Source organism: Jaculus jaculus, chromosome 13, assembly GCF_020740685.1.
Source record: "Jaculus jaculus isolate mJacJac1 chromosome 13, mJacJac1.mat.Y.cur, whole genome shotgun sequence".
NCBI lineage: Eukaryota > Metazoa > Chordata > Mammalia > Rodentia > Dipodidae > Jaculus > Jaculus jaculus.
Window position 1 is genome coordinate 4,093,095 of NC_059114.1, and position 13,535 is coordinate 4,106,629.

At 49.6% G+C, this 13,535-nt stretch overlaps 1 protein-coding gene and 1 long non-coding RNA gene across 2 annotated transcripts in view; one reads left to right on the forward strand and one right to left on the reverse strand.

The window, feature by feature from the left end:
- Positions 1–664: 664 nt before the first annotated feature.
- Positions 665–9,462, forward strand: LOC123454211. The gene is made up of 3 exons (XR_006633212.1): positions 665–861; positions 8,272–8,418; positions 8,983–9,462. It is a non-coding gene; the product is annotated as an uncharacterized LOC123454211 (long non-coding RNA).
- The window catches only part of Scgn (secretagogin, EF-hand calcium binding protein), a 37,305-nt gene continuing 27,598 nt past the window's right edge, over positions 3,829–13,535 (reverse strand). The window contains exons 8-11 of the mRNA XM_012951545.2: positions 10,869–10,914; positions 10,198–10,257; positions 8,093–8,161; positions 3,829–4,318 (exon numbers count right to left, since the gene is read on the reverse strand). Of these exons, the coding sequence (XP_012806999.2) occupies positions 4,190–4,318; positions 8,093–8,161; positions 10,198–10,257; positions 10,869–10,914 (304 nt within the window). The 3' untranslated portion in view covers positions 3,829–4,189. The remainder of the gene's footprint in view (positions 4,319–8,092; positions 8,162–10,197; positions 10,258–10,868; positions 10,915–13,535) is intronic.

Sequence of the window (13,535 nt, forward strand, 5' to 3'; positions counted from 1 at the left end):
TAGTTTTTTTTTTTTTTTTTAATTTGAGAGAGAGAGAGAATGGGCGTGCCAGAGCCTCCAGCCACTGCAAATGACCTCCAGCTGCATGTGCCTCCTTGTGCATATGGCTTATGTGGGTTCTGGGGAATGGAACTGAGGAATCTTTGATATTAGGTAGGAACACTGTGTGTACCCAGTTAAGGTCAAAATACCAGACAGAAAAAATTGAAGTTTCCCGGTCCAACAAAGGAAATGATTATGCCGGAAATGGTCTAGGGACTGTTAAAAGTGAGTGATTTGGGTTCCACAGACTGCTGGAATCACGAGATGTAAGTGAGGTGAGACCAACTCTTTTGGCTCCTTAAGGCATCTCGACAGTGACCTTTGGGAACCCCAGAACTGCACCTCAGCAGAGATGTGAGGCTGAGGCTACCGGTGACAAAGTGTGGCTCATTTACCCGCTCGGGCTCCGGGGTCTTTTATTGAGCGTCCACACCTGCTAAAGGTCATGTCGACCAGCTGCAGGAGAGCCGGGCCTGCCAGCCCCCCCGCTGACGGCACGCATGGTCTAATTGCAGGCTGCCCTCTCGGATGTCTCCTGTTGACTCCACAAACGCTGCCCGAGCTGAGCAAAGGCTGTCATCCTGCTGTGACCGCAGCTGAGCAAAGGCTGTCATCCTGCTGTGACCGCTGGGACCAGCTTGTAGATAATCACCCTGCAGAGCAAGCTCATCAGCGACGCCAGTGTCCGCCCCTGGATGACTAATTGTGCGTGTGTGATCAGTGCTGACTCGGAGTGACACGGCCTGCACAAGCAAGCCAGGATCCGCGCGCACACAAGGCCCACGGCCGCAAGGATGACGGCCTCTCACAGGGAGAACAGTAAAATGGTTTCTTCACTGTCTTGTAAAAAGTGGATGTTACAGTCCATAGATGAGGGAAAAGGAAACAAAGTTGGAACTTTTAGCCGGGTGTGGTGCGCATGCCTTTAATCCCAGCACTTGGGAGAGAGAGGTAGGCAGATTGCTCTGAGTTCGAAGCCAGCCTGAGACTACAGAAGGAGTGTCCCTACATGGAAAAAAAAATTGGGGGCTAGAGAGATAGCTTAGCACTTGAGGCACTTGCCTACAAAGCCTAAGGACCCAGGTTGGATTCCCCAGTACCCATGCAAGCCAGATGCACATAGTGGCACATATGGCTGGAGTTCATTTGCAGTGACTTGAGGCCCTGGCATCCCCATTCCCTCTCTCTATCTCTCTCTCATAAATAAATAAAAATAAATTTAAAAAATAGAACTTTTGGGCTGGAGAGACAGTTTACCGTTAACGTCACTTGCTTGCAAAGTGTGCCAGTCCCTGTCAACTCCCCCAGTGCCCACGTAGAGCCAGATACACATAGTGGTGCATGCGTGTGAAGTTCTCTGCAGCGGCAGAGGCTCTGGCACATCCATATATGCTTACTCCCTCTGTCTCTCTCTGGGCTTGCAAATAAATAAAAGTATTTAAGTGGAAATTTTTAGCTCATTGACTATCATTCAAATCACTCAGTGGCAGCTCCTTGCGTTAGGTGCCCGTGTGAATGAGGATGTTTCTAGAGAAATGTTGCTGATGACAATGGTGCGTCTGCAGGATGCTTGACACCTTCTCTCCACCCCTGACAGAAGCGGGTCTCTAAGTGCAGGCTGTTCCCCAGGATTCTGTCATGAAGATGTGACACAAGTGCTCAGGACCCAGGGAGCCCTTATCTTTTTGGTGTGGTATGCTCTGCCACGTGTGGTATAGAGTATGCGTGGTGTGTGTGTGTGTGTGTGTGTGTGTGTGTGTGTGTGCGCGTGTGTATGCAGAAAAGTGTTCACAGACCCTCGGATGTGTGGAGGCCAGAGGAGGGCAGCAGGTGTCTGTCCTCTGTCAGTGCCTTATTTTCACGGGACAGAGTCTCCCTGGACCGGGAGCTTGCCACTTTTTCAGTTAAACTGGCTGAGCCTGGAGTTCCAGAACTTCCGGCAGTGGATTATCTGGGCGGCAACAGTTACGAATGAGTCATTTCCAACAGTGATGTGGTAGTGAACATGCAAAAAGAAAGCTTTTTAACCCCTCAGAGCAGATGTTTCCCAGAAGCTGAGGCTGGGAGCGCTATGAACTTACCAGCTATTGTTTTCATGGACAGCGACATTTATTATTTACTGTTGTGTAACAACAAAGAGAGAGAGGGCAGAGAGAGAGAGAGCACGCACTAGAAAGAGAAATATTAAAACAAAAGCTCTTTCACTCTCTGGGGTAATTTTTTTCTTCCTTAAATAGTTTGGGCAGGGAGCGTGATGGGAGCGACAATGTTGTTTTGTAATTCTGTCCGAATAAGATTAAGCCCTGGCTGGGCGTGGTGGCGCACGCCTTTAATCCCAGCACTCGGGAGGCAGAGGTGGGAGGATTGCAGTGAGTTCGAGGCCACCCTGAGACTCCGTAGTGAATTCCAGGTCAGCCTGGGCTACAGTGAGACCCTACCTTGAAAAACCAAAAAAAAAAAGATTAAACCCTGAAAAGGATTTCTCCAGAAATACCTGACTTTTTTTTTCCCTCCTTTGGGACAACTAAAGGGAGAGGCATGAATGAGACAGATAAGGCTCTGCTTCAGGGGTGATTCTTACTTGGGGCAGTTCTAGAAAGCACCATAGTTAGGATCGTGGCTGGGATCTGACGGGGCACCCACACATGTGTTCCTTTAGGAATCGTCTTCCCTTCATCTCCATCCCACGCGCTGCCTTCCTTGAGCACAGACGTCCTGTCCTTGTGACTGGGCCGGTATTCAAGTCTGTCGCCATGATCGCCCGCAGGGGCCCTCTCCCCTTCACCCTGCAGGCGCTGACGACCTGCCACTGGGGCTGGACTCACACTGAGTCCCAGCACTCTCTTCAGCGACAAACTCTCCACCCCACAGGGGCCCCTTCTGGGTGGGTGGGTGGGCGGTGGAGATTCAAGGATAAGCCTGGACACAGCCGCAACTGAACTGAGAGCACTCCACCCACCAGTGGGACCCCATCACCCACCCCACTGACAGAGCAGTGCCGAGTACCCAGCACCTCTGTGACTGAACTCCAAGTACCGCAAAGTAGAGCAAAGACCAGTGAACGCAAAGGAACCTCGAGCACCTGCCCAAGTGCTCAGCACAGGTGTGCCAGAGACACCCGACCGACTACAAGCGGAGAGGATCTGGCAGAAGCACCCTGCAGGAGTGGCGGGTCCCGAGCCCAGAAGCCACAGGTTGTTACAGAACAGGCCCAGTGCCAGGGCTGGGACACTTCTCAGTGAGTTTGTCCATGAGGCCCCCAGACCAATACGGACTATTGCCAATGCTCTTGGTTGCCCACCAAAACCAAATGGTAAGACCCCTGCATCCTTCACTAGCGGGACACTGAGAAAATCAAGCTGGAGCTGAGCTGGAAGCCTCCTCCCTGCTGACAAGCTGTCATGTTGCTGGAAAATTCTGTGCAGGATGCTGGGGGAGAAAAGTCAGCCAGGCATGGTGGGCATGGTGGCACATGCCCGTGATACCAGCACACTGGGGAGGCAGAGGAAGGATTGGCACACTAGCTCGAGGCCAATCTGGTCTATGTAGCAAGATCCCAGCTACACAGGTCTACATAGGAGCAAAACAGAGTACCATCCAGGATGTGTGTCTGCTCTTCTACATTGCTGGTGACTGTAACTGTCACGTCAGTTCTCCAGATGGTGCCCTCCTTCTCCATCCCATCCCCAACCCCCGAGTTGGACATGTGTTTGTCAAACCACTAGGGAGAGCGTTTCGAAGGTCACAATAATTACCAGAGTGCCTTTATTCTCCACTGCAGATTGATTTCCATGGGAACATCTATTTGTAGACATGGCAGAATGCCCACGGAGGACACACACCACCCTGATTGGGCAGAAAGTCACAGGAAGTGCTAGAGATGGCTGCCCTGCCCGCCCTCCTCCGTGACAGGGGAGGGCACACAGGACGGACCTGGCGGGTTAGCTGAGCAGTGGAGGGGACAGAAATAACGGGGCCGAGGGGAAGACACTGCAGAAGCCGGATGGGGACCTCCAGTGGACACTACTGTGCCCGCCTTTGGAAGGACGGTTCGCTGTCTGCCCACTGGATCCCCGAGAGCAAAGCCCAGACACACTGCCACAGCAAGAGCACAGACACAAAAGCCAGGAGAGCAGGGCAGATGGGGTCAGGGAGCGGCTTTGAGGCCCAGACACAAGGCCAGCTCCGACTTCTGGATCTTTCCATCCTTGTTGACATCGCAGTGGCGCAGCAGAATCTCCCGGAACTTATCAAGGTCCACCCCGCTGATGCTGGGCTGGGGACAAAAAGACGGGCATATCATTAGGAGAGGCAGGGGAAGCCTTACCTGTGGTCATCTCTCAGAGTCCCCTGAGCTTTGAGAGTGCTCAGTGGGGGACAGCTTTAAGGCCCTAGGGGCTGAACAGAATGTTCCTAATATTTACTGCCAGTAGCTTCATTTCTCAGCCTTTCTCTTCCAGCAAAATAAACAAATAAATGAATTTATAAGTCTAATTTCCATTTCACTGCCCTGCGATTCTTGCTGACAGCCTATTGTAGGGCTAGGGAGATGGCTCAGTGGTTACAGGTGCTTGCTTGAAAGCCTATTGTATTTGCAGCTGTAGTCAAGACATTTTTCCTTAGAGAAGAAAACTGTGATGGCAAATTCTTTCATTCAGGTGCCGATGAGGGGAGACAAGAAGATGCCTTTTACTAGCTGCCCGTGAGAGGTTTTGCGCCTCTAGTTTGAGCTGGGGTTACGCAATGCTGGGAAGATGGCTCAGTGGATAAAGCATGAGTTCCTGAGTTTGGATCCCCAGAAGTCATGTAAAGCCAAAGCCAGATGCTGCAGCATGTGACTATAGTCCCAACCCTCCTGAATCAAGAAAGAAAGATAGGAGAACCTTCCAGAAGCTCATTGGCCAGCTAAAGCAAGAGACCCCCCTTTTTTTTGTTTGTTTTGTTTTGTTTTTCGACGTAGGGTCTCACTCTAGCCCAGGCTGACCTGGAATTCACTATGGAGTCTCAGGGTGGCCTCAAACTCTCGTTGATCCTCCCACCTCTGCCTCCCAAGTGCTGGAATTAAAAGCCTGCACCACTGCGCCTGGCTGAGACCCCTTCTTAAACAAGGTGGATGGCAAGGACTGAGCTTTGTCCTCCGACCTCCACACATGCACCAAGCTTTATCCCAAGGGATGTTTTCAGGACTGAAAAGGAACTAACCAGGCAGAGATCTTCTGCTCCAGGGCCTTGCTTACTTTTAGCAGTGCTACAAGTGCTTGGTCTTCTGCTGGGAGGGCAATACTTCTACAGACCAGAAAAGAGACTTGGAAGCCTTTAGCCACCCTCCAGGCCACAAGGGCAGGGCAGGGGATCTTACACCACCTTCCAACTGTGGTGAAGTGGTCAGGTCTCAACTTCATGCTGTGCTGGAGCAAGGCTGGCCTAGGAAGCAGGGTGGGTGGTGAGGAACCTAAATTGCAAAGGGAATGTCCAGAGGTAAAGGGAATCCATGACACAGATTTGCAAGCCCCGTGATTGCTGGAGCAGTTTCATGAGTGAGCAGAGAACAGCCGTGTGCGGATTTAATTTAGGGGCATCAGGAAGCGTCCTCCGGCCCCCAACCCTGCCCGGGCCTTTCCATGCTTGGAAAGAAGTCTCTGAGCCATCTTGAGCAGGGCGCAGAAACTGCCACTCCTTAACCAGACAGCCACATTCAGAAAAGCAGAGTGGCACTTTCCCAGAGGACGAGCGGCTGACACTGAACGTGACCCTTGAAATTGGCTTTGTACAGAACCCGGCAGCCAGGCAGCGGAGCAGAAGAAGAGCCCAGGCTGGGGCAGGGCTCGGGAGATAATGTCAAGACCTTCCACGCAGAGGTGCCTTGAAGGATTAGGCTGCGAGGCCAAGCTGGTTCATAGGTCCCCTGTGTGGCCCACTCAGAAAGGATGGTTCCCTGGGGGTCGGTACCGGGCAGGTGTATGTGTGACCCAAGGCAACGTGGTTAGAAGCCTCCTGGCACTGCACTCTGAGTTCCACGGAGAATAGGTACAAAGTGGAGCATTTTTAAGCATTTCAGCATTTTTAGTGACTTGTTGCTATAGATTTCCTCCAATAAGTGGCACCCTGCTCCAGTATCCTTCTGCCAATCCACAGTCTTAGAAGACTCAAAATGGGAGTCATTCATCGGCCCTGGCTCCGCTACAAAGAGGCGCCAGGACTTCCCACACAGGCTTGCCCTGTCGTGCAATCCATCAAAGCAAATTAAAACTCTGGCAAGTCCTTCTGCCATGAGATGTTAATGTCCCAGAGATAATGGCTGGTTTTCTAGTACCCAACGCACTCTGGCATCAATGAGAAAATGAACAAAGTGGGATTCGCCATTAGCAATGGGTTCAAAGAGAAATGCCACACAAAGCGTCCATCGCTTACTTACTCTCGCTGGGGAAGTGCCCGAGATAGCACTAAGGGAAGCGGGGGCGGGGAGGGGTAGGGACGAGGGGAGAAAGAATCGGGAACCCACCCACTGGGGAATAACAAGCCAGGAGTCACAGCAGACACGTATCTTGGCGGTCTTGATTGGGCATAGGAGAGACCTGGGCTTATGTCTGCTCAACACAGCATGTGACTTTCTGGGGACTTGTGAAAAAGTCGTTATCAGGACATTTTCTTGTCGCAAGGCTTCACCCTTTCAAACCAATGTACAACAGATGCCAAAACTCCAAAACTGTTCCTAATTACTCCTCTAACTTACCACCGTCTGGGTCAACCAGGACACAGCCCTTGGGTACTGAACAAACCTCAAATAAAAACAAACCCTAAGCATGCGGATGACTAAAATCATCACCCACACAGTCCCCTGTGCAGACAAAGAGGTTGGGAATGACCTGGTGGCCAGACCGCGTACCCAGGGGCAGTCAGAGCCCTTCCGCGGGATCTCAGCGAAGACTACGCTCTCAGAACCTGCTCATCCTGCAGGAAACGCCTTGTGGTGTTCATAGAACCTTAGTGACATCAGTCAAAGCCACAGCACGTGATCCACACGTGTGGGGTGTGTGGTGTGTGTGCATGTTCATATGTGCGTGGATGCCCGAGGATGACATCGGGTCTCTCCCACAGTCACTCTCTACCTCGTTTCCTGAGACTGGCTCTCTCTGAAACCAGAATTCAGCAGTTCAGCCTGACAGGCTGGCCCGGGAGGCCCAGGTAGCTGCTTGCCCCTGTCTCCCCAGCACTGGGGTACAGACATTCTGTGGGGGCTGGAGGTTCCAGGGCACCCCACCCCGTCTCCGTGCTCTGCTCGTGTGGTAAGCTCTTCACCGTCTGAGCCACCTCCCCAGCCCCAGTATCTGAACACATAAGCAGTCCTCTTAGGTTGGGTATTAAAGAAACCCTACAGTGAAAGAAAATTAGAAGGCCTAATAGAGATTTATTGCTTGATCTTAAATTAAAATTTAGTTATTCTACCAGCCAAGTCTGGAGGATGAGAGTGGAAAGAACTTTTGGCAATTTAAAAATAAAAGAGTAAGATATACAGAGGCACAATGCTATCTTATTTGATTTTTTTTTTGTATTTTTCACCATGCTATCTTAATAAATTTCTTAAAATGATGGTAAAAAGATGCTTATATAATAATTTCATGTCATTTAAACCCACATGATCTTAAGAAAGTAAGAGAGGGCCTGAAGAGATGGCTCAGCAGTTAAAGGCACTTGCTTGCAAAGCCTGTTAACCTGGGCTCAATCTCCAGTACCCACGTAAAGTCAGATGCACAAATTGGCAACACACATCTGGAGTTTGTCTGCAGTAGAAAGAGGCCCTGGGGTACCCATTCTCTCCCTTTTTCCCCCCTTTTCCTCCCTAACTGCCTGCAAATAAATAAATATTTTTTTTAAAAAAGACTAGTTGGGTTTCTTGGAAACTCAAAATGTATTAAATAGTCCATGTCTACATTTTTTTCTCAAGAATTAATCTTCAGCCTCACTCCTTCCCACAAATACACAATGGGATTGATCACACTGAAACCCCCAGTGCCTGATGAGAATAGTGTGCCAGGCGTCATGAATTCACCTGAACAAGTTCCATCATGTCTTTGACAAATCCATCCACTTCCGGGCCTTCGAGGGCTCCTGTTTTACTCTGGAAGACAAAGAGAACCAATCACTCAAATGTCATCTTCTTTGGTCAAAAAGCTGAAGAAAAATTCAGGCAGATAGACTAATCAATGCCCTTTTGTCACTGCCCAACAGTTCAGAAGTGGCTCATTTCGAATTACGGTCTGCAGGCAGGATGTGAGCCACAAAGCCCAGAGCCACAGCAAGGAGCTCCTCAGCAAATCCACAGCAGACTCGAGATCTACTGGCTTTCTGCCCCTCCGATCCCAGGCTTCGGCTCAGGTAAGTGTTAATCGCACATCTTTTATCCTGGGAAGAACAGACTTAAATTTTTTAATTTTGCTTTATGACTAGACAATCGTTTGGTGATTACTGAAAAAGTAGGCTTTAAATCAAGGGAGGCTATATTGAATGAGTGTTCGTAATTATCATTTGCTCTGTATCATCTTCCTGCCCATCTGCAATCCATGCAAACATGAATGTTTATAAAATGCAATGCAGATATTCAAATATTTCCATTTTCTCTAAAGTTCCTGTTATAAAAATGCATCTATCCCCTGCTCCTTTTTTTTTTTTTTTTTTTTTTTTTTGGAGACAGGTCTTACTGTGTAGCTCAGCCTGCCCTGGAACTCACAGCAATCCTCCTGACTCACAGTCACTTCCTCTGAGTTTTCTTAATTCTGAACCTTAACAACATGACTTTAAAACTTCACTTGCCTTACTGTGTTTATTGGACTAGACCAGGTATGCCCAGGTCATTTGTAAATGCTGTATTGGCATGAATTTGCTTGCCTCTCTTAACTCCACTGGATAATTATCACTGTGTTTACCGCCCTCATTTTACAGAAAAGGAAGACAGAAGGCAAGAAGGTCGAAGGGGAGCGCACACCTCAGGCTTACGGGAAACAACCTTCCTGCTCAGAATACGACGCAAGCCTACCATGTCTCCAGTTCCAGAGAGAAATTTCTTAGAACCTTTCCCACCTTTTGCTCATTTTTCCTGTTTCTCACATTACCCTGCTTTGTCCTCCAGAAATCCAGCCCTGGGCTTTATGTGGTGTTAAAATTATCACCTCCCCCCACCCACCCATACAGAATGACCACATATCTGCTCTTACAAGAGAAATGACTTTTGCTGGGCATGGTGGTGCACACCTTTAATCCCAGCACTTGGGAGGCAGAGGTAGCAGGATCACCGTGAGTTTGAGGCCACCCTGAGACTACATAGTGAATTCTGTGTCGTCCTGGGCTAGAGTGAGACCCTACCTCAATAAAACAGAGAGAGAGAGAGAGAGAGAGAGAGAGAGATCACTTTTCTACCACATAGATCCTGGGATCTTCAGTTGGATGGAAGTAGGGGCAGAGGTGAAGGGGTTCTGTTCACAAGCTTGTTTTAGAACCCATGATGCTAAACAGATATTTGTCCTAAAGAAACTTCTTTTAGTTTGGATACAAGTTAAAAAAAGCATTGTGATGCTCTTTTCAACTAAAATACAGCTTTGTCAAATTTTTTTGTTTTTGTTTTTTAGCAGATCCTCTGAATATCAAGACAAGTTAGGGGCACTTTGATGCAACAACGCACACGGCATGGCTGCTCGCCCTGTGGCTTTACGGCTTGCCAGCAGGGTGACCCCACACGGGAACTAAGCGAGCTTCCCCGTGCAGATGACCGGAGCAGGGTGGGGAGCCCCCAGGGGGCTGCGAGGTGGCTCTGGGTAAAGTGCTCACTGTGCAAGCACAAGCGCCGGAGTCCGGACCCTCAGACCCCACGTGAAAGCGGGGGGCCATGGCAGGCGTCTGTAATCCCCGTGTGCCGACAGCAAGGTGGGACGGGGAGAATTCCCGGAAACTCGCCCGCCGGCGGGACTGTGAACGTGTGGAGAAGAGCGAACGCGAGACGGGGCCTCAGCCATGGCGGGAGGCCTGCACCGATCCTGAAAGCCGTCCTCGGACCTCCATAGTGCTGCGGCACACGTCCCCACGCTCATATTAACCCCCCAGCACACACACACGCGTGTGCACACGCACACACACACACACACACACACACGAGGTACTTACAACATCATAGTGTGCAAAGATTTTCTCAAAGTCCCTCCTCCTTTCCTCAGTGGAACAAGCCTAGAAGGAAGAGAACCTTATGCCGACTAAGTGCGAGGCTGCGGGTGTGCAAGTCCGTCCAGGGCCTGGGGAAGACTCCGCGGACTTTGAAGCAAAGACCTTGAAGGTCCTTTGACTCCACCGGGAGCCTCGGCAGCCTCGAGGTTAAAGGACAGATGAACAGATCCCTTCCGCAACGGTCTGCATGTACACTGTCCCCCCATCACCCCATGTGATCTAACACTTGGTCCTCACCTTGTCCTGCTGTTTGGGAAGGTGGCCTAACTTTGACCAAGCAAGGTCTCCCTGGAGAAATTCTGTCACAGGTGGAGGAAGAGGGGGCTTAAAGTTGGAGAGCCCAGCCCTGCTGCCTGCTCTGTCTCTGCCCAGGTGTGAGCCAGCTCCCACATCCTCAGCTGCCCACTGCTCCTGCCAGTGTGCCCTCACCTCCCTGACGGACTTGTCCCCTCAAACCACCAGCCAGAGTAAATCCTTCCTCCCTTCAGTTGCTTTAGCCAAATGTTTTATTACTGAGACAAGAAAAGTAACAAATTCCCATTCCTTTCTTTTCTTCCTACATCTGCAGAGAAACAAGAAGGGTGGAGCCCATGCAGAGAAAAACCACGACTTACGTCCATTTTAAATTGCAGAAGAAAGTTTTCTTGAAGAGCCAGGATCCTAAATGGGAGAAACAGAAGAAGAAAATGCACATGACACTCTGTCAGATCTGTCATTTACAAGCAGATCCACAGCTCTAGTGAGATGAAGAAAGTGATCAGATGTATCAGTTACCTTTAAGGAAGAAAAGGGTTTATTTTCATCTTGCAGGGCTTTTTTTTCATTCTTTTCTTTTTTTTTTTTCTGAGGTAGGGTCTCGCTGTAGCCCAGGATAACCTGGAATTCACTATGTAGTCTCAGGGTGGCCTCAAACTCACAGCGATCAGCTTACAGTTTTGAGGGCAAGCCCTTCGTGGTGGGGAAAGTGTGGCAGGAGCAGACAGCTCGCAGTACATCAACACATCAGTAGAGAACAAACAGAGAGAAATGCAGGCTGGACACCTAGCTCTCTTTCTTCTTTAAAAAAAAATATGTATTTGAAAGAAAAAAAAAAACAAATATGTATTTAAGAGAGGGAAGAAAAGAGAGAGAGACTGGGAGAGAAACAGAAGGGATATGGGGATACCAGAGAAGGGATATGGGAATTTCTTGCTGCTGCAAACAAACCCCAGACGCATGCGCCACTTTGTGCATCTGGCTTTACATAGGCACTGGGGAATTGAACCAGCAGACCAGCAGGCTTAGTAAACAAGCCCCTTTACCTGCTGAGGTATCTCCCCCAGCCCAGCTTTCTCCTTTTTTAAAAAATTTTTTTGTTTACTGATTTGAGAGAAACAGAAAGAGAGAGAGAGAGAGAGAGAGAGAATAGGCGCACTAGGGCCTCCAGCCACTGCAGATGAACTCCAGACGTGTTTGCCCCCTTGTGCATCTGGCTTACGTGGGTCCTGGGGAATCGAGCCTTGAACCGGGGTCCTTAGGCTTCACAGGCAAGCGCTTAACCGCTAAGCCATCTCTCCAGCCTGCTTTCTCCTTGTTTATACCTTAGGAACTCAAGTCATGGGATGGTGCCGCCCTCAGTTAGGGTACGTCTTCCCACCTCCTGCCCCAACACGTCTAACCCAGACAACTCCTCACAGACCTGACCAGAGATGTGTTTCCATGGTGACTCTAAATCCTCTCAAATTGTTAACCAGACATTAACCATTAACATCAGGCAAGGCTTGCATAGCAATTGGCAGTTACCATAGAGATACTTTTAAAAACTCATCTTGATGGAAAATGACAGAGGACGGAGCATCTGAAAAACCTCTCTTCCACCAAACCCTGAGAAAACTGGAAAAATAGTGGTCAGGATGAACTCTCTAGAACTCTGGAAAATTAACAAAGTGTTATATATAGCCAGCTAGGGCTCGTTTATTCTGACATTAAAAAGAAGACACAGCTGAACCAGGTAGGTGTGGTGGTTCTTACCTGTAACCCAGCCTGCGGGAGTCTGGGGCAGGCTTAGCCTCAATGCCAGACTGGGCTACGTGGTATCTTCAAAAGCCAGAAACCAAACCCAAATGCAACAGAAAGCAAACAGCTGAATCTCAGTGAGAACAGCGTGTGTTGTACATTTTAACACTTTCACAGAGCCCCTTAAGAGAGACTGGGTGTCAGGAGCACTAGGAGTGAAAATGGAGCACTCCCTCAGCGAGGATGCAATCACCGTGGCAACCAGGGGCCAAGACCAGAGGCCCTCTGTGAGCAGATAGGCAAATGAGCTCACCCTAAGGTGACTGTCAGAGCCAGGGTGACTGAGGAAAAACTGGGTATAAGAACCCCAGCAAAGGCTCCGGGAATGGTCACTCAACTCCGAGAGGCAGACAACATGTCCCTCTCTCTGCGTTGACACCCGCCGCGAGAAGCAGCAGCCCCTGGGCAGCCGGGCACAGAGAGGCGCCAGGCCAGGCCCTGACCAAGTGAGGGCACACATGAGTGCCCCGGGGGGGGGGGGCGGGTATGCTGGGGTAGCGGAGAAAATGAAGACAAAAAGGATCTGGCTTAATTAACGTGTGTGAAGAGTGAATAAAGTGTGTCCGCTGAATTAACATAATCCGCCCCTTGACTAACTGGTTTAAGTGCAAGGCTCTAGGCTCGATCCCCAGCACTCTCTTCCCCAAAGAAACTCTTTTTCCAGTTGTGCCTGGAGAACTGAGGCCGTGGGCACGCATGAGGAAGCATACAGACTGTAGAATGAGCTCAGAGATGCCACTGAACAGATGGGCAGCAGACATGCCCTGTAGGGACAGCTAAATATAGCCCTTCAATCTGGGGGTGAAAGGGATGCTTGACCTTGGATCCACACAAAGACGTGAACTGGAAGACACTTGAATCCCCCCAAAGAGATCAAAGGCACCGGCAGGGACAGCTTCACAAGCAAATGCAAAAGACAAGATAAATGTAATTTTTCAATTTTAACTTTTGTGTGTGTGTGTGTGACTGTCTGTATTGCCAGCCACTCAGAAGTTTGTATGTGGAGGATTCCTTGAGCCTAGGAGTTCAAAGCCATCCTGGCTGACAGAGCAAGCAATCTCAAAATTAACTAGTCTGTGTTGACAAAAACAGTTTCTCGTGATGTGATTTGAACAGCACCAAGGGAAGGATGAGGGATTTGAACTGGCACAAGGAAAGTAAAGTACAATATTGAACTAAAACTGGCATTAATCCAAAATTAGATGATTGAATGGACAATGCAGCTG